Genomic DNA, 24255 nt, shown 5'->3' with positions numbered 1-24255 from the left:
ACAATAAGAGGAGGAATAGGCTTTGGTTTGTTTTTAAGAACTTTTGAAAGTTTCCAAAATGGTTTTGAATAATTCCCAAGCTGGCTTACATGTTTTGAAAATTCTTGATTTCTGATATTGTCAAGTCGGTCTTGTATGATTTTGTTCAAATTGTTCACTGAAATCTTTTGTCATAGTCCCCAGTCCGTTGATATTGTCTCCTATAAACATTCCTAAGTCTAATCAAGTGTTTAGTATCTACGTCAATATCAGTTACCTTAAAATTAACAGGAACCTCCCGAACGTTGGCAGCCTCTGCTTGGTTGATAGCCTGCTGGATCACCTCCAGCGAACGATCAATATCAGCAGAAGTTTCCGGGTGTTGATCATAGTCGATGTTGCTGTCTACCACTTGCTGAAACTGCTGCCAGTCAACGTTGTGGTAATCTTTCCGGGTTGGTTGCCGCTGCGGAGTAACGGAAGCTCCAACCTCCACAACCACCGGATAGTGATCAGAACTCAACTCTTCAAACACCTCAGGATGAGCCACGTTCTCAGCCATATTGGTAATGAAGAAGTCGATGATTGAGTGATTCCCAGACCGAGCCACCCTCGTTGGACGATCCGGACTCACAACGTTGTAGTATCCGTTTTGCAGATCGTTGTGCAGAATCACTCCGTTCCGATTCCTCCTGCTGTTGCCCCAAACTTCATGCTTCGCGTTGAGGTCACCAGCGATGATGTACTTTGCGCTCCGCCGTGTCAGCTTCTGGATATCGCCCTTCAGTTTTGCTGCTGAACCATCTCTGGCATTCACCTGACGTGGGCAGTATGCAGCAATGAAGAGTACTGGGCCAACCGAAGTGGGAATTTCCACTCCAACGGCCTCGATGATGTCCAGCTTAAAGTGTGGCAGCCGGCGTGGCTTGAGATCACGATGAACAGCGACAAGCACACCTCCTCCTCCAGAGGTGGTCCTATCGAGCTGCGTCGCGATCTTGTAGTTTTGCAGATAAACTTTTTCACCGGGCTTCAGATGAGTTTCCGTGATGGCGGCTACGTCGATCTCCTTCTCGCGAAGAAAATCCACCAGCTCTAAATTCTTCCTCCTAATGGAGCAAGCGTTCCAATTCAGCAGCTTGAGGGACCTACGATCCATACTGGATGACGAACGAGGTCAGCACTTCAATCTGCTGGGTCTTGGTTTTGCATCCACGCAGTGCAGCGGACATCTGTTTGAAAATATTGAGGAGTTCGGTTGAGGTGTAAAGATCATTACCATTTTCCTCAACTGCTGGTTCTTGGGTTGGTCTTGGCTCCTGGCTGAAGCCCGGTGGTGGCGGTCTCGGCTCCTGGCTGGAACCCGGCCGTGGATGATTCATCTCAGCTCTCTTCCTGGGATCCAACGGCAACGGTGCCAAGTTCGGGACCTGGCGTCGCGGTTGAAGAGGTGGAAAATTTTGCTCCACCAGGGCTGGAGGAGTTCTACGACGCTGAGGCTGATTCTTCGTCGATGCTTGCTGCCGAATTTTCACGAACTCAGCTCTCTTGGGGCACTTTCGGTCGGTTGACGAATGCTCACCGTTGCAGTTGAGGCACTTCACCAGCGAATCTTGGATGCACTGGGATGTGATGTGCGCATCGGTACCACATTTGGCGCAACGACGCTTTAGGTGGCAGTTCTTACCTCCGTGCCCGAAGCCCAGGCAGTTGAAGCATTGTGTGACGTCACGATGCACTGGTCGGTATCGCTCCCACGACACGATAATGTTGAAAACCGCTCGAATTGCCTTCAGCTCAGGAAGCGTCGTCGATCCCTTAGCCAAATGCAGCAGGTAGAGCTGGTCACGGTACTTGATGTCTTTGTTGCGTCGGCTCATTTTGTGCACGGCCAACACATCCAGTTTCAAAACTTTTAGCTCGGCAGCTAATTCCTCCACTGGCATGTCGTACAGACCTCTGACGACGATTTTGAACGGCTTATCCATGACGACATCATGGGTAAAGTACTCCGCCTCGTTTTCGGTCAAGTAATCCTTGACCAGTTGATAGTGCTGCCTGGATTGCACCAGCACCTTAAATCCGTCCTGACACAGACGAATGTTGCCTTGGACTTTCCCAGACTTGATGAGTTCAACCAGCCCCGCACGAAAGTCGATCGTTGCTGCTGATTGCCTCACATAAAAAGGAGGCAGTTTCTCCTTTCGCTGTTTCACTTCATTCTCCTTTGCTTCCGCTACCTGGTCCTCGTCAGGCAGTCCAGCAAACTTGTTGTTCTTCAATAGCTGCTCCTCGTGCGACGAAGAGTTCTCCTCCTCCTCATCCATCGGTACAGTACCGTCGCTCTTTTTCGTCTTTTTGCTGTTCGATGTCACTTCCAAAAGCACCTTCCTTTTGGAAATTCCCGGTTTTTGGCCATCAGTTGAGGCCTCAACCTTCCTTTTGGAAATTCCCACTTTTTTGCCTGCTTGAGCCGCAGGTAGGGCAATATTGCCGGCGTTTTGCGCCGGGACGCGACGAGTCATGTTGATTCAGACAACCTTCACCAACGAATGCTCGGATAACAAATGCGCGAAACTTGGAGATTTTCTCTTATCCCCTGAAAAAAGTGGCTTCGCTTCTCCCTGTGCATGGTCTAGTGTGAGAATCGCCGGCAAACGGAGAAGGCTCGTTGAGTTGGCTGCTTGCGAATCGTAGTAGCTCACGATTGCGGCTCGATGATTCAAGCGATTTGATCGGCGATGAGTTAGTGATTTCTGATGAGTTGAACTAAATATCAGGACCTTTGATGGCGACTTTATGGATCAAGATTGGAGAACAAATTTTAGTAATATGTTTATTCAAGAAATCACTTCCCGTGGCCTTTTTTTTAATGTTACAACTCAGCCACGGAGTCCACACCAAGCGGAAAGAAGCCCCAATAAATTAATTTAAATACCGTATCCCTGTTTGTTACAAAATTATATGTTCTGGCCCAGTTAGCCCAGTCTCGAAATCTTAACCACGCCTCCCGTTGTAACGATGTTTGTTTCCACCTCTGCGGTTATCGGGGTCAAATTTTGGGTGTAATTTTCGCTGGAGCCCTTCTAGTGGAGCCAGACCAGGGGAAAGAGAAACAACAAGTGTTAGTTCTGCCCTTCGGTTAATTAGACACTCCTCGGCCTTCTTTCCGGGGCTTTCTGATTAGTTGGCAGTGAGTTTGCTGGAAGGTCAGGTTGGACGACGACCGAGGGGTACCCCAATGGAAATAGTATATTGAAAAGATTGAAAAGAGTTGCGTAACAAATTGACGCGAACGCAGACTTCTGACATTCTGAAACATTCAGCAGAACTGATTGAATTTCCAACTTGAAGGAAAACACATCGGTGGCGAATCCCGAGCAAACTCTTTTCCCGTTTTGTTGTACCGTTTAGAGCGTGAAACTGTGGTGGGGTAATTTGTTATTTGCTGTTTTACATGATTTTATTAAAAAAGTTGAAACTACGGAAAACAAATAAAAAACTCGCACTTGACAGTTTGTAAGTTTGCCTGCTTTGTTTGTTTGCCTGGATATGTTTGTACAAACGTCAACCTGCATACATTTTGCCTTGTTGCGAGTTTGGCAAGTTTTCAAACACGAAAAATGCGAGTTTGTTTGCGATAGTGAATAGAGGAGAAAATCGTGACGTCAGAAATGAACTCAAATCACTCAAAGTTCATTTTGTGAGTGACTTTAACATTTTAGCCTAGTTTGACAGCTACCTCGTTCCCAGGTTTTCTGTGGGAAAGAAAAGGAGGCGAATACTTTATGAAAATCATACCTGTCAAAATTCCTAGCCTCAAAATTTTGTCGCGAGTTGCTTTTCTCCTCTACAGCTTCATGAGTGGAAATTTATTTCAACATAGCTAAAAACATTGGAATTTTTTTTCAGACTTTTGTTTACGTTTTACGCACTGTCACTATGCTTCGTTTATACAACTTCAGTTCGTTGGTCATTGCTGGCTGATTTATTCCTTGCCGCAGTGTTTCCTAATAAAATACCCAAGAACCCCAACCCGATCGGTTCCGTGTCAACGGGCCATCAATTGGATGCTGAATTGAATAATAATGTGACCACATTACAGCAAACTCCCTCCACCATCATTAGAGTTAGCTCTGCTGAGGCAGCCACAGGGCAACGCGTATCTAAAGTGTTAATCTAACCTCAATAAATGACATCGGGGCAAACCGTGCCGCTGCTAATCGACGTTCGCCACCAGCACCCACATAAACTGAGAAGCTGTTGGCGGGACAGAAATAGGTCGATAACGGTCAGATTAATGGCCTTGGTTCGGGAACTCCAAGATCCGAACTATCTGGTGCATGGTGCAGTTGCTCTGCAGCAGTTTTGTAAAAATCTAAAGTTACTACGCTTCCAAAAACTGCAGGGCGAAACTTGTCTGCAAAAATTACACTCTTTGCCGAGAGTAAATGGTGCAATTAGGTGCAGGAAATTGCACTACAATTTTGCATCAGCGGGCGGCTAAAAGTAGCTTTCGTATAATTATACAATTTTCTTGCCCTGCTATCGCCCACGACTACACTCGTGTGATGCCCACGTGACACGTGATTGGTTCGGATTTCTTGGGCAGGAACAAGAGTAGGACAACTAGACTTCTATTGGATCTATTGCCAACATTTGATTGAAGATAATTTGCATTTTTCAAGTTTTGTTTAATACAGTCAATTATCTGATTGTCGGTCCTCGACGGACTCTTGGATTGTATTTTTCGCAAAAATCATTTGTCAATATTTTCAATTTCTCTTTTAACTTTGCGAAATTGAACTTTAGTTTGACATTCGTTTGTTTTTATTTGCTGCACGATGCCTGGAGCAACATTTGAAAAGGGCGGATTAGCATTTTGACAGCTGGAACTGTTTTGCAAATTCCGAGATAACAAGTAACTATTTCATAAAACTCGAAGTGAAAAACAATAGGTGGCCTCCCAAGCTACATTTCAACACTGTGGGTTTTGTTAAATAGTTTTCTGATCACTGTCCATACAAAAATGATGTATGAAAATTCAAAAAACTGTATCTTTTGAAGGAATTTTTTGATCGATTCGGTGTCTTTGGCAAAGTTGTAGGTATGGATAAGGACTACACTGAAAAAAAAAAATGATACACGGTAATTTTTTTTTTGCTGATTTTTTTTAAACTTTTTGTCATTAAAACTTGATTTGCAAAAACCACTATTTTTAATTTTTTTATATTTTTTATATGTTTTAGGGGACATTAAATGCCAACTTTTCAGAAATTTCCAGGTTGTGTAAAAAATATTTGACAGAGTTATGATTTTTTTAAACAATTCTGATTTTTTTTCCAAAAATCGAAATTTTGTCGCAATTTTTCAATTTCATTTTTCGATGTAAAATCAAATTTGCAATCAAAAAGTACTGAAGTGAAATTTTGATAAGAGGCACCCTTTTCTAGTTAAGGCCATTTTTAGGTAACTTGTTCGAAAATAGACGTTTTTATTTTAAAAATGAGTGCACATGTTTGCCCGCCTCTGAAAAAAATATTTTTTAAAAACTGAGAAAATTTTCTATATTTAGCTTTTTTGAACTTTGTTGATACGACCCTTAGTTGCTGAGATATTGCCATGCAAAGGTTTAAAAACATGAAAATTGATGTTTTCAAGTCTCACCCAAACAACCCACCATTTTCCAACGTCGATACCTCGGCAACTAATGGTCCGATTTACAATGTTAAAATATGAAAAAAAATTTAAACGTTTAAAATCAAAACGAACATTTTGAAAGGGTCAAAAATTCAATATTACGCCCTTTTAAAATGTTAGTCTTGGTTTAAAAATTACCTAAAAATGGCTTTAACTTGAAAGCAGTGCACTTTATCAAAATTTCACTAAAGTACTTTTTGATAGCAAATTTGATTTTACATAAAAAAATGAAGTTGAAATTTTTTTGCGACCAATATTTCGATTTTTTGAAAAAAAAAATCAGTATTGATTAAGAATGCATAACTCGGTCAAAGATTTTTTGCCCATTCTGCAAATTTCTGATAAGTTGGCATTTGATGTCCTCTAAAGCAAATATTTATAAAAAAATAGTGTTTTTTGCAAATAAAATAAACAAAAAGTCGCCAATTTTTTACAGTGTATCATTTTTTTCAGTGTAGTCCGTATCTATACCTACAACTTTGCCGAAGACTTCAAATCGATCAAAAAAATTTTTCAAAAGATACAGATTTTTGAATTTTCATACAGAATTTTTGTATGGATAGCTGCCAAATTTGTATGGGAAATTATATGGACAAACTAATAATGCAAAATGACTTCTTTGGGCATACCGAAGGCACCAAAAAAGTTTCAGTCGGATTAAAAAATACAAAAAAAAAATCGAATGACCGAAATCTGAGAGAACTGCTCAGCTGTCAAAATGCTTATGCGCCCTTTTCAAATGTTACTGTTTGACGTTTGCAGGTGGATTCGAAAAAATGTAAACAAATCACACCGTGCTATGACCGAAAGACAACCTGATTGTCATTGAGCATTTTAGGAGCTTATTTTTGAAAATGTCCAATAAACAAAATTTTATTTTTTAGCTTTTTGAATGTCTTTGAATACCCCTGACTCATGGCGAAATTTTTAATTCTAGTAAACAAAATGATCAGTTTTTGCTTTTTGATGTTTTTAGTAACCGCCCTGAGTCAGTCGTATTCATAAATTTCCAAATTGTTGATAATGGTAATTTTGTTTATTGGACCTTTTTTAAAAAAGAAAAACAGATTTATTTTTAAACAACACTTTAAAAAATAAAATCTTAGGAAACTTTTCCGATATCTTTAAAAACAAAATTCAAAGACTCTGGTAGCTTTCCCACCATCAATTTACCTTCAACTTCAAGATGTATAAACACAATTTAATGAAAAAAAATAAGACTTTTACATTTTATTTATGGTAAAAAAATTTCATTTCTCGATTTTGACGGCTCAATATTGGATTCTCTCGGTGAGTGCTCATTTAAACTCTATTTTGATGAATATGTATCCTTTGTCGGTGACAAACGATGCCAAAACGGTGATAGATTTCCACAACATTGATGTGTTTTCTTACAAAATACACAAAAAAAAAACAAAAAAAATTGTTGTTTAAGGTGAAACAGGACGCCAGTTTTCGGAGCGTTTACAACCCTTCTGTTCAACTTTAATCAATTTCTGAACTCGATAGCAAGTAGGGTAGAGTAGTCATCAATGAGACACGGGGAACAATGATAAAATGGCTCTCACAAGTCGTAGTTTCGACCAATCAGGCTCATATTTGGGGGAAAGCTGTGTCTACTGGATACACGTTTGCCATATTAGTGGCTTTGGTTATGGACGCTCCCTTGAAAAGTAATTCATAAATGTTTGATTCTGGGGTGTAAAAGTAAATTATGGACAAAAAATACTTTTTCGCTCGTAGGCTGCCATTTACTCCAAAACTAATATTTCTTCAAATTTCTTTCAACGTTCCATAGGGATTGAGTTGAGCTACAATGTCCTTTCATTAGATTTGGCCAAAATTTAGAATATACCCAGAATCCAGGGCTGTCTCATTGTTCCCCACTCATTTCAGCCCATGGGTAACAATGAGACACTTTGATTTTTCTTCAAAAAACTTTTCAAAATCGATGGAAATCTTTCAAAACATGAATTAAAAGTGATTTTTGGCATATTTATAGAGTTTAAACTTCATTTAACCAAAAATAATAAGTTATTTGGTATTAATATATGGATTTTAAAATTTCAATACTTTTTAGTGTAACTTTTGTTATTAAAAGTTTCATGTTGGCAAAATTGCTCTAAAATGTTCAAGGCAAGTCACCTGCAATGGAACAATACAAAAACATGATGTTTTGCTAGAAAAATGTTGATTTTCGTAGTGTGTCTCATTGTTCCCCAGCTGTCTCATTGTTCCTGCCAAGTGCGTCTACAATGAGACAGTTGAATAACTCTGGCTGTAGATGTCAGATCGATCTCATATTTTGGTCAATGTTAGAACACATTAAAAGAAAGATAATGCAACTAAAAGCTCATTAAAACATGCTAATGAAAAAAATAGAAAAATCGTTGAAAGTTGAAAACCAAAAGTGTCTCATTGATGACTACCCTACCCTAAATATCGACTTGCTATCAACCTGTGAAGCGTCTGCAGAAAATCAGAACTTCATAAGGTACGCCTTTTCCAACTGAGAATAACTTTTAATAAATATCAAACTAAATAGAAATGTTTATAAAAAGTTCCTCTACTGGTTGTCATCCCACATATTCGGAACACCCACAAATTCGGAACACTTTTGTGTTAATTTGATAATAGGATGAAAAATGCAACTTTTCTGTTATCCCTGCTTTTTTAGGACCTTTATTTGGACATTCTCTCGCTATTTCACTAGTTAAAATAGTACTTTTTGAACAAAAATCTCATTTCAAGACTATTTTATCCAGAGCAGCAAAACACTGCCTCCAAATTGCCTGTTCAATATTTGTGGGATGTTATTGTGCCTCCCACAATTGTGGAACACCTGAATTTAATTGATATTTTCACAAAAAAGTTATCAGACTTTGTTTAAAGCATCACTAAGCTTGAGTTTTATTGGTTTCAGAGTGTGAAGTATTTATTTTGTAAAAAAATATGTACTCCTGGAGAGAAAACAAAAGTTTGTTTACATCGGAAGAAAAAAGTGTTCCGAATTTGTGGATTTCAAGGGTCAATGTTTTTCTTTAAAAACTTGATATAAAACGTGAAAATGTACAGCCGGTCTATACATCAATCGAAAGATCGCAAGAAAAGCTTTCACATCAAGGAAAAAGCAATTTATTATGTTCAATTATCGATTTTCTATGATTAGTTGAACATTGGCAGATCTGTAAACTGTTCCGAATATGAGGGATGACTGTACTTGGTTTTAGTACGTTTAAAAGAACACTCCAGATTATCCAGCATCATTCAGACAAGACCGATTGCTAGGCTGAGGATGGATATATTTCTGCTAAGTTGTTTAAATAGTGAAAATCAGCAAATTGGATGGGAATAGGACCGAATCCTTAAACTGCCAAATGACTGTTTAGAAAGTTTAGGAAAGTTAAATCAAAATTTTCTAACATTTTTTTTCTCCCTTCCTCCTTCCAGAAATCCGCCACCAGCAGTTCCGGCTGAACATGTCCCGCGACTACGACCTGATGGGGGTCCCCCAAGACAACCCCGCCCTGGTCAAGTACGTGCGAGACATCCACATGAAGAAGTACCCGATGACGTTCATGCGCAACGCAAACGCCCCGGTCGAGCATCTGAACTTCACCAACCGGCACGAGCTGACGCCCGAGATGGCGCACTTTGTGTCGGATCTGCTCGGTAAGAAGCGCTTCGGGACGTTCTTCCAGTCGCTGACCGGTATCAGCGAGTCCATGATGACGGCACCGTGGCTGGCGGAGACGATGAACTGGGGTGGCTACCTGGTGGAACCGGACCCGCGCAAGTACTTTTCGCTGCGCAAGCAGAACGCCTTCCGGCCGAACGTGCAGGTCATCCACGCGTGCCTTTCGCCCAACACGTACCCCAAGGAGGTAAGTCTTCTGTTTTGCTGTTTTGGACTTCTTCGAGTAAAATCTGCCCTTTTTTTAGGTCACCCTCCACCACGACGACGACAGCGAGGTGCGCATCAACAGCGTGCTGGACGAGGAGACGGAGTGGTTCCACCCGCGGGTCAAGTGCTTCCCGGTGTACACGCTCATGCTGGCCGTCAACCGGACCTCGATCGATGTGATGAGCCTTGGCTGCCAGGGACAGGAGCTACAGGTGAGCCTCTTTGACTAGACAGAGTAGGGAAAAGGTGGGAGGAAAGGGAAATCGATAACTAATTAGAGCTACACGAACCGGTGAGGTGTTAGACGAAGACCTAAGCTAGAACAAATTGGTTGGTCCCGGCTGTAGTTGAATAGTTTATGACGGACTGACTGCTGGCAGGCGTAACAATTAGTGGTTGTTTTTGTTGACGACGATTGGTAAGGTTCGATTTGCGTGCGAACGCCTTGTCAGCAGGTCAGATGGGAACGAAGAGCAAAAAATTGTAGGTTCAAGCCTCGGTTCAAGCGTTGTTGCCTTCCGTAATAAGGAAACGTTATGAAACCACTCGAGAAATAAATTTCAGAGCAGTTCTTCTGAAAATTGTCTGTTTTTAAAAGATTTGAATTTTTGTATTTTATGCTATTGTATAACTTTGGAGAAGCATCCCCTACAAGAATGCTAGATCCACAGATTTGTCTGTTTTTCACAGACATTTGAGCTTGTGTCAGAAATTTTTTGAGGACTTTTCAAAAACTTCATTAAATTAATATTTTGTAAAAATATCAACCGAAACATTTTTTTTAAGTCTTCTAATGTTTAAAAATGCAATTTCTGATGGATCGTATGACGGTAAATTGATTTATTTGAATTTTAGACAAATGCACAGACAGACAAGGACTTTTTTACAGACATTTTTAACCCTCTAACGCCCATGGTTACTCCAGAGCACCACTAATTTTTGGATTCAAAATTAAATTTCTCAGCAACTATTCATTTTTTCAACCTGCTTCAACCTGCATTAGTTAATATAGAATGTTAACTAAAAACCATTAAAATTTCGTCCAGTTTGGTCGATCCAGTTACGAGTAATGTGGAAAAACGTAAAAAATCGCGATTTTGCTCTGGGCGGGAAGGGGTTAAAAACCAATTGGCATTTTTTGATTTGGCATCCCAACCACCGGGCCTCGTGGCGCGGTGGTTAGCGGCTTCGGCTGCCGATCCCTAAGTTGCTGTGGGGCGCGGGTTCGATTCCCGCCTTATCCTCCTGGCCTTCTATCGGATGGGGAAGTAAAACGTCGGTCCATTTGCGTAAAAGTGGTTTTGGGTGACTCACCACACATAACCTTCGGACACCTAGAAATGAGCAGAAACTTGCAACAGAGCCCACAAAAGACCCGGGGGTCGTTAAAGTGGATTGCTTTGCTTTATTGGCACCCCTGCTCCCCTATGACCATTACCAAGGATGCCAGATGCACAGATTTGTCTGTGTGACACAGACGTTTGAGCTTGTGCCAGACTAGAGTTGTGCAAAATCACTATTTTTAGGAACCGCTCATTTTCGATCGCTCATAACTCGCTCATTAAAATGAGCGGATCTTTTGAACGACTCTTCCGCTCTTTTGTCAAAATTTTGATGTAAAGGCTATTTTAAACCACGGTGTGATTTTAAATGTGAAATTTTCATAGTTGGGCATTTTTTAATGTTCAAATACCTTTCTTTAATGTATCTTGAAAACTGAAAATATGGATTTGCAAACTTTTAAGAGGTGTTCAATTATTGGAATTAAGAGTCTGGCAATGTATATTGATGAGTAAGTTACAAAAGATCCCCTAATGAAATATGTCGATTCAGTTCTCAAGATGTCGGGAAAAAGGTTCTCTCTTTATCTTGCTGTATTTTTTTGCCATGACATGACAAAGTACACCGTGGGATATTTTTTACAAATTTTGCATTAAAATATGAGCAGTTCTCTCAGATTTCGGTGATTCGATTTTTTTTGTATTTTTTAATCCGACTGAAACTTTTTTGGTGCCTGCGGTATGCCCAAAGAAGCCATTTTGCATCATTTGTTTGTCCATATAATTTTTCATACAAATTTGGCAGCTATCCATGCTAAAACGATGTATGAAAATAAAAAAAATCTGTATCTTTTGAAGGAATTTTTTGATCGATTTGGTGTTTTCGGCAAAGTATACAATACACTGAAAAAAAATGATACACGGTAAAAATATTTTTGGTGATTTTTTATTTAACTTTTTGTCACTAAAACTTGATTTGCAAAAATACACTTATTTAATTTTTATTTATTTCTTGATATGTTTTAGGGGACATAAAATGCCAACTTTTCAGAAATCTCCAGGTTGTGCAAAAAATCTTTGACCGAAATATAAATTTTTGAATCAACACTGATTTTTTTCAAAAAATCGGAATATTGGTCGCAAAAATTTTACAACTTCATTTTCCGATTTAAAATCCAATTTGCAATCAAAAAGTACTGCAGTGAAATTTTGATAAAGTGCACCGTTTTCAAGTTAAGGCCATTTTTAGGGAACTTTTTTGAATATAGTCTGACTTTTTAATTTTTTTAAAATTTGTGCACATGTTTGCCCACTTCTGAAAAAATGACTATATCTCAGAAATATTGATGAAAATTATGTCCGGCTCGATCATGCCATTCATCGTTGGATGTGTTATCAAAAGATCATTCCCCTGGCCCGGTGTAGATCACCCTAATGGCCATCCGAAAAAATACGTGTCTAATTATTTTGGCCAAGGAACCCCCGGAAAATTTTGAGACCGATCGGAGAACTTTTTTTCAGTTTAGACTCTTTTCAAATGGAATTGCTGTTTAAATACAATAAATATGATAAACATGTAAAGTTCATATGATAAACACGTAATTCAGGCATATGTCTTCGCTCTTGGATGTATCTGAAAGTACACATTTTAGAATCTAGAGTACATTTCCTCTTTGTCGTGCTATCTTGTCGCACGTGCATTTTGGGCGGAATTTATGCAGCTCTCAATGTCTTAGACCTTCACAGATCCCAAAAATTCGATTTCAATCCTGAGATATTCAATAAAACCCGAAAAACTACGTTCATTGTTGTCACTCTTCATTTGAAAGAAGTTTGAATCTGGTCGTGCTATCTTGACACACCTTGAATATTGCTGTAAGTGCGTGGGATTTCCGTTCAGAACGCGTTTGACACAGGAACGAGCTCGACTACCGTAAACCTTTTCAGTTATAACTCTGGACTCCGGTAACTAAACTTTCTGCCAATGGTCAACCAAACAAAACATGTTTGTTATTGTTTACATTGCGTGCTCTATGTTTTCTTTAATAATGGTCAAACATTAAAAAGCATTTTTCTTGGAAAGTCAAAAAGTGACGTGTGACAAGATGGCACGCGACGTCGATTTGCGGAAAATATCTCGCAGGACTTTTTTGTTTAGCTCATTTTATCTGAATTAGAAAAAAGAGAAATTTTAATCGTGATTAGTGCGCTGGAATTGGGGACGCGAAGTCGTGATTATGCAGGTTATTTTTTTTTTGTGTGCTTTTGTGTCGCTGTTCGTTTGGGGTGAGTGATTGTGGTAATCGAATAATAGCATGACGTACTGAATTATTTGTGTCTTGAGCGTAATTTTCGTTGAGTAATTGGTGTTTTTTGTGATTGTTTTTGGTGATATTAATTAATTGTTTTGTGATTTTCAAAGCCCTTCCTATATCATCGTTGATCGGAAGGCACGGCGTCGGGTAAATTCTGTATAGTTTTTTGAATAAGGTTTTATTTTTTATGGTGAAAAAGCCATTTATATATAATGATCGAAAGACGCACTGACATTTTGGATTAATTAATAGTGGAGTGAAATAATTGTGTGTGAGTGACTCTGTGTGTTAACCAAAAAGACCTTCCCATAGCATCGTTGCTCGGAAAGCTCGCCGAAGGGTCTGTTATGAAAGTCCTCCCCATAGCATCGTAGCTCGGGAGGCATCGAAAAGCCAATACCGTATCCTACTAACCCAAAAAAATAATAATCACGTGATGCTTGAAGGAGATGCTGTGGATTCAACGGTCTCAAGCGGTATCAACAAGTATATAGCGAAAAACTGTGTGCTTGATGAGTCTGCAACTTCAACTATCGGACTAACATTCCTCCCTTTCGTTGAACTGCAGGCTTCTTGGGAGGGCGCCGGTATTGACTAATAAAGTAGGGATCTTCAGAGGTTAAACAGTGAACGGATGGTTGGCTCCCACTGATCATTTTTGATTCATTGGTTAACTTCAGCTGATCTGTCAATAACGGAGTAGCAGCTCATTGGCAGCAAACCATGCTCATGCTCATGCTCATTAGAAAAAGAGAAATTTTAATCGTTTTTTAATAAAATTTACTAAATTCGTTTTGAGTTTTCTCAGCACTGGCTGAACCGGCTGAAGCGATTTTGATCAAACTGGTCTCATTTGATTTGGTTTAGGATCCCATACTGCATTATTCTTTTTTTTGAAGTTTCGATAAGTAGTTCAAAAGTTATGTATAAAAATGTGTTTTCGCAAATTTCCGAATGTTAGAAAACTGGCCAAAACACTACTCAAGTCACAGCATGTTAGGTAATCAAAAGACCTTTCTAACGATCTTAAACATTGAAGATCTGTCAAACTTGTCTCGAGTTATGGCCACTTAAGTGATTTTATGCACTTTTTTTTATTCATGATCCAATAAAAATATATGAAATTTGTGTCCAAATTCATCATATCACCTTTTTTTGGTAAATAGTGAGGATGGCACCAAGTTTTTAAAGAATAAAATAGTTCATTTTGACGACCTCTACAATTGGGCTCAAAAATGTGCAAGGAGATCTAGTGGCAGTAAAAGAAGAAACAACTCTGTGTAGAAATATTTCAGGGTCGAAATTTATTAGTTTTTTGCTTACATATTTTTTTGTAATTTCCTTAGAAAGGAATTTTTATTCAAATGTCCATGTGGTAATTCAAGTCACCTTTAAAATCAAAGCAATATTGAAAAGTATTACTTTTTTATACAAGCGATGAAAAGTTCAACTTTTTGGCACCCATTTTAGTACTGAAAAGCAGAACAACATCTCAACGCTTGTATCGAAGATTATTACTTTTCGATTCTGTTATTTTTAGTAGAGAAAAGAAGATCGTTTCGTCGTTCCAATATGACAGGAAAAGTAAGTAGTTTCACGACGGAATTGTAAAAAAATATGTAAATGAAAACCAAAATTAAATTTTCAATGCTATTTTAATAAACACTTAGTTTATCTTAGTTATTTGAACTAGTTTTTAATCTTAAGAGGCAGTATTTGTAAATATTGCTCGGTTTGTTCTAGAGGTCGTATCGAGGTGCTCCGATTTGGATTTTCAGCGTTTGTTTGTCTATGCATGAGATGAACTCATGCCAAATATGAGCCCTCTACGACAAAGGGAAGTGGGGTAAAACGGGCTTTGAAGTTTGAGGTCAAAAAAACATAAAAAAATCATAAAATTGCTCGCATTTCCGTAAAACTTCATCAATTCCAACTCTCTTAGATGCATTCGAAAGGTCTTTTGAAGCACTTCAAAATGTGCCATAGACATCCAGGATTAGTTCGACTTTTTCTCTTTGCTTTTGCAAATTACTGTCAAAAATGGATTTTTTTTTAAACCTTAATATCTTTTTGCAACAACCTCCAACACCCATACTCCTATAGGTCAAAAAATAGGCAATTTCATGGACTATAAGCCTATGGTATTAACTTTTTGGCCAATCGCAGTTTTTCTCATAGTTTTTCGATTTTTCTACAACAAACAATTTACAACGTTAGTTTTTGCCCTGCTGGCCTCCATAGCGGCACTTTTTGGTCTCAATTTTGTTATATTCGGAATCCTCGAACAATTTCACGTAAATTAGAAGTATTGGAATTGTAATTTTGATTTAAAAAATAATTAAATAAAACATTTTTGAAAAAAGAAATAGATTTTATTTACCCTATGATCAATACGTCAAATGCTGTATCAAGTAGGCTAAAACCTGTTTTACCCCTAATCCAACAAATTGTTAAAAAATATTTTAATTCATTCTAAATGGCAATTTTACCAATCAAATTTACAACTCAAATACTTCTAATTTACGTGAAATTGTCCGAGGATTCCGAATATGACAAAATTGAGACCAAAAAGTGCCGCTATGGAGGCCAGCAGGGCAAAAACTAACGTTGTAAATTGTTTGTTGTAGAAAAATCGAAAAACTATGAGAAAAACTGCGATTAGTCAAAAAGTTAATACCATAGGCTTATAGTCCATGAAATTGCCTATTTTTTGACCTATAGGAGTATGGGTGTTGGAGGTTGTTGGAAAAAGATATTAAGGTTTTAAAAAAATCCATTTTTGACAGTAATTTGCAAAAGCAAAGAGAAAAAGTCAAACCAATCCTGGATTTCTATGGCACATTTTAAAGTGCTTCAAAAGACCTTTCGAATGCATCTAAGAGAGTTGGAATTGATGAAGTTTTACGGAAATGCGAGCAATTTTATGATTTTTTATGATTTTTCGACCTCAAACTTCAAAGCCCGTTTTACCCCACTTCCCTTTGTCGTAGAGGGCTCATATTTGGCATGAGTTCATCTCATGTATAGACAAACAAACGCTGAAAGTTTCATCCAAATCGGAGCACCTCGATACGACCTGTTACACATTGGTGAAAAACTCGCTCTTAATTTGTTTGAGAAAAAATGTTTTTATGCATGAACTTCAATAGACATCGTCATCAAAGGTAACACTGATATATGCAGGTAAAATTGCTTGCCTGATGACCCTAGTGCTCATATTTGGCCCAGATGCTAGTTATATTTGTCCAAATAAACCCTGAAAATTTTAGACGGATTGGTGACGCCCAAACCACACTTAAATATTGTGTATAGGCTCGATGTCAGGGCAACCACATTACATGGTAAAATCGGCAAAAACACGACACAAGCTGGGAATGAAAACTGTTGTCCATGAAAAGATTAGGTCAAGCACAGATCCTTAGGTTCAAGTTCGCTGCACTTCTTTTACTCACCAACTATTGCTTTTTTTTTTCTTTTCCCCCTTCTCCACAGATCCTCCAAACCATTCCGTTCGACCGGGTCCACATCAAGGTGATCACGATCCACCTGGTGCACTACTACGAGGAGGACGAGCTGATCATCGACGTGGACGAGTACGTGCAGAACATTACACGCTTCCTGCTGAGTAAATCGTACAAACTGGTGCGCAGCTTCGACCGCAACTTTATCTACCAGTACGTGAGCGTCAACGGCGGCGGCGGTGCGAGCCTCAGCCGGGTCAACTCGGTGGTGGCTCCGAGTTCCCCGATCGAGACGTCGTCTTCGGCCGAGAACAAGATTAGCAGCGGCGCGAAGGGTGAGGTAAGGAAGTTGGGTACGACGATGGTACCGCCTGCCGCGGCGCTTGTTCCGGTGGTCGTGACCAGCAGCGTGTCGGTTTCGGTGGGGGCCGCCGAGCTGATGGGGGAGGGAACCACGGAACGGGGCGCGATCGTACTGGAGGAAGTGAGCGGGTCCTCGTCGTCGACAAGCTCGCCGCCGATGGTCACGTCGGTGTGAACGTAATTTTGCTCCTGACATCGAATGCGATTTACTTTTTTAAACGAAACAAAAGCTACCAATTCATCATTCCAGCTTTTATCATTTAGTTTTCACTCTCTTCATTTGCGCTCTCTATTTAATTAAAGTTCTCAATTTTGTTTTGTAGATATCGTTAGAATCGAGAGAAAGCTAGCAGCATTTAACCAAGAGAACCGAGAATCTTTAAAGTAGACTTATTTTGTACTTTTGAACTGATAGTTTTGGGAGGAAAACGATCACGCTCTCTGCAGGAAATTTTCTCGAAACAGTAACGAAATAGATATCAAAAATATTCATATTTATTTTACCTTAGAGTTTAAGGCGAGAGCTGCAGAAGGTTCAGCGAATGAAGTATAATATCCTTTTTTAGTATTTGGCTTTCAAGCGTTTCTTAAAATCAACTTTGCTCAAAATTTCGACGGTTTATTTTTTGGTTTAGATTTGTACGTCACGAAGACAATTTATCTACTTTTCCATTAGTATTTTTGTGGCAGCAAAGCAGTTATAATAAAAGAAACTTAAATTTATCTAGATTTTAGCACCAGTCGAGCCCCGAAGTATTATTCCAAACATTATCAAACTGAATTATTTCTTTTACTCCAAATCGCGTTTAGTTTTACTTTACTTAAGCTACATCTACTTAGAAAAAGAAATAAACACAATTCTTGTTATACTTCCTACCACGCGAGAGAAAATAAGAGAACAGAGTGAATGTAGTTTTATACATTTATCAAAACCAGGCGAGAACGAGTAGAGATAAACGAAAAAGAAACTGATTAACTGTTAAGTACCTATCAAAATAATTATTGCTCTTGTTAAGATTACACACACACACACTGAATGAATGCGAAATAAGAACAGCAACTCAATGTTTTCGTTTTTATCACTTCAAGAAATGAAACGGAAAGAAATCGCCCTCACCTTCGCCACTTTAAACCGCTCTCATGCATCACAATCACGCCAAAATGCGTCACTCGTGCAATTGCAGTTGCACCGGATTCCCCCGCCCTCCACCCCCCTCCACGATCGAGAAGAAGGTCAAGCCCAAGCCGTTACCGTTGACATTGCCACGTGCGAGCTTCATCCGCAATTAATGCAAAATTTTGCGCACTTCGAAAAATGTGCACCGTGATTGGGCGCCTTTTGAAGTGCGCGCGCGCGTGGTGTTGTTTTGGGGGAATGTACTTTTGCACGTTCCCAAAATTGCTGCTTCAAAAGCAAAAGAAGAGAAGAGAAAAAAAAACACGATCTGGAAGCTGGAAGGAGAACCAGTTCAAGGTAAGTGTTGCGGCGATCTGATGCAGCACTAAAAAAATATTATATTCCATTTAACCGAATTACATCCTCGAGCAGTCTAATTTCCAGCCTAAGATTCCTTTTCGCTAGTTGTTTTATCAAATGAAGGGTTATTTTCCCACTAGCATCGTACCAGTTAAATATTTTGTGAGAGTGGTTTGTCTGGAACAAGTGTGGTGGAATGCAGATGGAGTTAAATCCTATTCATTTAACCGAGCTTGCAAAAAAAATATTTAAAAACTAAAATCTTTTGGGAGGATCTCAATTGCATATTTCATTGGTCCAGAGTGGATTGAATAAATATCAAAATATATTTAAGAACATTTTTTGCTAAATCATCAGCTGTGTGCTATCTTGTGACAACGACTATTTAGTACTTTTCGAGAAAATCGATTTTTAAAGTTTGATGATAAATATTTTCAAAACTATGAATGGTAGAGCCAAACTGTTTGAAGCAATCGGTTCGTATACTATCGCTAAGCAAAAGCTCAAAGTTTCAACTAATTTGGTTACACCAGTTAAAAGATACAGTAAATTATGTAAACAAAAATCTGAAAAGCACGTGTCACAAGAGTGTTTCGAAAGTAAAATTGTATTACGTGCCACAAGTGTGCACAGAATTCCCATATAAACTAAAATAAGCTCAAATCAATGGTTTAATCGACTTAATCAGTATATTTTTATAAACAAATGGTTGCATTTCCTTTAGAAAGTATGTGTGTACATGAATTTGTGAAAAACAAGAGAATTTTTCCACATTTTCCAACAACATGTATGACGTGTCACAAGTGTGCACAATCATTTTGATGATAAATTGGTCTATGTCACAAGTGTGTATTGCGATATCCGGGAAACGGAAGCGAGTTTCCAAAATCGGGTTTAAGCATCTTGTAGTGTTTGCAAAACGTCATCATTAACTCATTTTCGACCAAAATGGTCTATGTCACAAGATAGCACACAGCTGACGAAATATTGAATATAATGGCCGTTCATTGTAAAAAAAACAGAAATATAAAAGAAAACAAGTTTTTTTTTGGATTTTGCAACGTATGTTTATTGAGCAGTTTGATATTGACTCTTGAAATCAACAAATTTGGAACACTTTTTTCTTACGGATTTAACTTTGGTTCTCTCCAGAAGTTTCAATAATCCAAATTTTCAGTTTTTGCTTTTTGGGTTTTTTTTATACCCCTGACTCAGGGCGGTTTCTTAAACACCCAAAAAGCAAAAACTGGAAATTTAGTTTATTGGACCTTTAAAAAAAACTCCAAACATTTTCAACAAAATAATGACTATAAACGCTGAAACCGTTATCACTCAAGCTCTAGCTGTTTTTTGAATCGCCTATTTTTTTTTTTTTTTGAAAATATCAGTCAATTCAGGTGTTCCACAATTGTGATAGGCACAATAACATTCCAAAATTATTGAGCATGCAATTTGGAGGCAACTATTTTTTGCCTTCCTCACCTTACTGAGGAAAGGCTATAAAATCACTCGAAAAATGAACTTATTAATTTAACCTCGTAGACCCACCTTCACGTATACATATCGACTCAGAATCATGTTCTGAGCAAATGTCTGTGTGGATGTGTGGGTGGACAAAAAAAATTGTCACTCGATTATCTCCGGACTGGATGAACGGATTTTGACCGTATTAGTCTTATTCGATCCGTCTTGGGGTCCCATAGGTCTCTATTTAAAATCAGCAAGTTTAGTTAAGTGCTTCAAAAGTTATGCTGGAAAAACAGGAAAACCTATCATGTTATACATTTTCAGAAAGGTATTAAAAAGACCTTTACAATGAGCCCAAAACATTGAAGATAAAAATGATTTCCGAGTCAATCATGCGACCCATCGTTAGTTAGATAATCGAAAGACCTTTTAAATGACTTTTTGGAACCCGGATTTCAGATATTGTGATAGAAATATTGTCTGAATCTTCCATGCGAACTATCGTTGAATAGGTTTATTGAAGGTCTGAGAAACCCTAACACACGAAATGAGTAATAAAGTTGATTTGTTAAACATGTTAAGGGGGAATGTTGCTATTTTTACTGAATGTATTGACTTTATGAATGTGAGGAAGGCACCAACCACCTAAAGGTGGATTAAGTAACGATTTTCTTTAAAAGAGTTTTTGCATTGTACACAAATAACTTTATCGAGAATATCATGGATTAAACCAGACATACCTTTTGACGGGTGCGACAACGGTTTGCTATGATACCGGTTTTTCTATGCGCACCATTTCTCGTCACGACCCAAACCCGACACAGCTCGGTAGCTTGATCGGTGCACCGAAACCGAAGATTGGTGTGACGGCGGTGTGGATCGGGTACACAAAACTGACATGATTTCTGCGCCTACCACACGGGAGAAGTTTGGAACTCTTGATGCCTAGCAAGCCACCGAACTCAACAGTTCTTAATGGTGTGGTTGACAAAGGCAGTGCATTAGTATTTTAAAGGTTCTTGGTTCGAATCTCGACAGCTATTATTTTATTTTTTGAATGTTTTTTATTTGTTTAGAATAATTCGTTAGGAATAGAATTTCGTAGTGTCATGAAACTTCTCGTGCAGATAATCCTGAAATAGTCATTTCCACTTAAACATGCCTGCATAATATGGAATGTTTTCTCTATTCCACTACAAAAATCCATTCAATTTTCTAACTCTTTGACTAAAGCATCGCAGGTTCGAAGAAGTTACTTAAGAGCCAGTATTTGTAAATTCTGCTCGGTTTGTTCTAGAGGTCGTATCGAGGTGCTCCGATTTGGATGAAACTTTCAGCGTTTGTTTGTCTATACATGAGATGAGCTCATGCCAAATATGAGCCCTCTACGACAAAGGGAAGTGGGGTAAAACGGGCTTCGAAGTTTGAGGTCCAAAAACTTAAAAAATCTTAAAATTGCTCGCATTTCCGTAAAACTTCATCAATTCCAACTCTCGTAGATGCATTTGAAAGGTTTTTCAAAGCACTTCAAAATGAGCCATAGACATCCAGGATCGATTTGACTTTTTCTCATAGCTTTTGCAAATTACTGTTAAAAATTGATTTTTTTAAAACCTTAATATCTTTTTGCAACAGCCTCCAACACCCATACTGCCATAGGTCAAAAGATAGGTAATTATATGGACTAAAAGCCTACGGTATTAACTTTTTGGCCAATCGCAGTTTTTCTCATAGTTTTTCGATTTTTCTACAACAAACATTTTACAACGTTAGTTTTTGCCCTGTAGGCCTCCATAGCGGCACTTTTTGGTCTCGATTTTGTCATATTTGGAAACTTCGGAAAATTTCACGTTAGTTAGAAGTATTGGAGTTGTAAATTTGATATATCGCACGATAGGCTTTTACCAAAATAGCCATTTGGCCACTTCCAGGGTATCCGAAACCGGTTCCGGAGTGGCCAGATATGATCCAAATGGCATGCAACCTGTTCCGGGGCGTATGATGGCCTATCTACAATCACTTAGCTTAGAACATCTAAGTTAAGTAGTTACTTAGGAAAGTCTGCAACTTACGTTCGTCATCCACAATCAACTTAGAAAACTTGCTGGGCTGATATACGTTGCTATGCAGTTGTTTGTTTACCTTTGATATGGAAACGTCAACTTACCGTAGATTTTGAAATTTTCCAAACCAAACGTCAGTTTCTAATTTGATTACTTTTCCATTGTAGAAACTCAGATTCATTTCCATTGATTCAAATTCCCAAGCTAAGTGAAATTTTCTAAGCTAAGTGATTGTAGATAGGCCATGACTCGTATTTTTAGATGTTATATATAGTTTATTATGCCTTAATCCATAGCTAAATATAATAAAACTCCGGAGAGCCGGTTTGCTGGAAAATTTGTTACTTTGGAATCGATTCCCAGGAACCTAAGTGGCCAAATCAGGTTCGCATAGCACAGGTGCCTTTCTAGACATCCATACCTTTCATTTGTGTCCAAAAGAACGAAAATCGGTTGCAAAATGGATTTTTGCCAGCATTTTCAATTTCGGGGTCATATAGATCCCTTAACACCTTTAACGTAAGTTAAATAAAAGTTACAGCACAGTTGAATACAAGTTACAGCACATTTTATAAGCCGTCTGGGTCATATAGACCCTAACACCTTAGGAAGGTTAAAACTATCTAAAAGTGCACATCTATCCAATCACATCAGTTTGACAACTGATTTTGACGTTTAAGTGCTTTTTCATCCGAATACATTTGAATTAGAGAACATTCGAATTTGCGGACATTCCGAATCCGCTCTGTACTCCTTACAACCATAAAAAGGCATCAAGGAAAAGCTAAATGCATTCTGCCGATTTACCTTTAAAGAATTACTAGTAGTTAGGCGTCATCCATAAAGTATGTCACGCTCTAGGGGTGAGGGGGGGTGGGGGGGGGGGGGGTTCTGAGCAAGTGTGACATTGCGTGTTGTAAGTATAGGAAAAGCGTGACAAAGGGGGGAATGGGGTAAATTGAATGAATATTACGCCCATTTAAAATGCTAGTCTTGATTTAAAAATTTTCAAAATATTTTTTTCGAATAGATCGAAAAATTTCACGAGTAATATTCGAATTATTGAAAATAGGACCATTAGTTGCTGAGATATCGTCATTAGAAAATGGTGTGTTTTTTTGGTGAGATTTTGAAAACTTCAATTTTCGTGTTTCTTTTTCTTAAAGCGGCTCTATCTCAGCAACCCGAGGTCCAATCTTCAATGTCTCTTAAGCAATTTTATAGCAAATTTTCTGATCTCTTCAAAAAAATATTTTTAGAAATGGTTACTCATGGTCACTATTTTTTAAAATTGAAAAACTGCAAATATTTCGCTAAAATCAAACTTTCGGTGGCTATATCTTATCAAAAAATCTGTAAAGGGGTATGGCGATTGTTCACGATCCATACAAAACATTTTTTTTTGTATGGACAATTGTCCACGGGGGGGAGAAAAATTACTATTTTTTCAAAAATTCATAACTCGGCGGCAGATTTTTTAACCATGTTTCTCTATGGCTCAAAAGTTGCGGTTTTTTGTCCCCTAAAACATATCAAAAAATCTCGAAAATAAAAAATACGTATTTTGGGAAATTGAGTTTTAGTAAAAAAAAAAGTTGATAAAAAAATCTGCAATTTTTTTTCCGTGTACGTTTCTGTTTCTCAAAATTCCTCAACAATACCTACAACTTTGCCGAAGACACCAAATTGATCAGAAAATTCACTCAAAAGTTACACCTGTTTGAAAATTTACATACCATTTTTTAAGGACAGCTGCCAAAATTGTATGGAGACTTGTATGGGTGAACCAATGACGCAAAATAGCTTATTTGGTCATAGGGAAGGCCCCCACAAAGTTTGAGCTAAATCAAAAAATTCAAAAAATAAAAATGGTCGAAATCGGCCGATTTCGTAGAGAGTTGCTCAGGGGGATACACTAAATGTTTCCATTTGTTTGAAGGACCTAATTAAAACAGAGGTTCAATATTTCTTTGACTTATTTATAGGAAATTTTCTGAACTTAAGAAAAAGAAAAATAATGGAAATGGACACTCATGAACACTATTTTTAGAAATGAAAAAAACTGTTCAAATATTTAGTGACTATATCTCGAAAATGTACACTTTATCAAAATTTCGACTGCTTTATTAGATTTTACATTAAATAAAAAATACATTGTTACGTGTAACTATGATCGTTTTGTGTTTGTGAAAGAGAATTGAAAATTATTTGAAACAAATCTTTCAAAACACTTTCATTTTTCGATA

At 38.2% G+C, this 24255-nt stretch overlaps 1 protein-coding gene across 2 annotated transcripts in view; it reads left to right on the top strand.

The window, feature by feature from the left end:
- Positions 1-18067, top strand: part of LOC6031843 (protein Star) — a 70655-nt gene extending 52588 nt beyond the window's left edge. For both annotated transcript variants that reach the window (XM_038253825.1, XM_038253824.1), the window contains exons 3-5: positions 9130-9563; positions 9622-9795; positions 16671-18067. In XM_038253825.1, coding sequence (XP_038109753.1) covers positions 9130-9563; positions 9622-9795; positions 16671-17177 — 1115 coding nt within the window. In that variant the 3' untranslated portion in view covers positions 17178-18067. The remainder of the gene's footprint in view (positions 1-9129; positions 9564-9621; positions 9796-16670) is intronic.
- The last annotated feature ends 6188 nt before the right edge of the window (positions 18068-24255 follow it).

This window comes from Culex quinquefasciatus, chromosome 2 (genome assembly GCF_015732765.1).
Source record: "Culex quinquefasciatus strain JHB chromosome 2, VPISU_Cqui_1.0_pri_paternal, whole genome shotgun sequence".
NCBI classification, from domain to species: Eukaryota; Metazoa; Arthropoda; class Insecta; order Diptera; family Culicidae; genus Culex; species Culex quinquefasciatus.
This window is presented reverse-complemented; position numbering and strand designations above follow the sequence as displayed.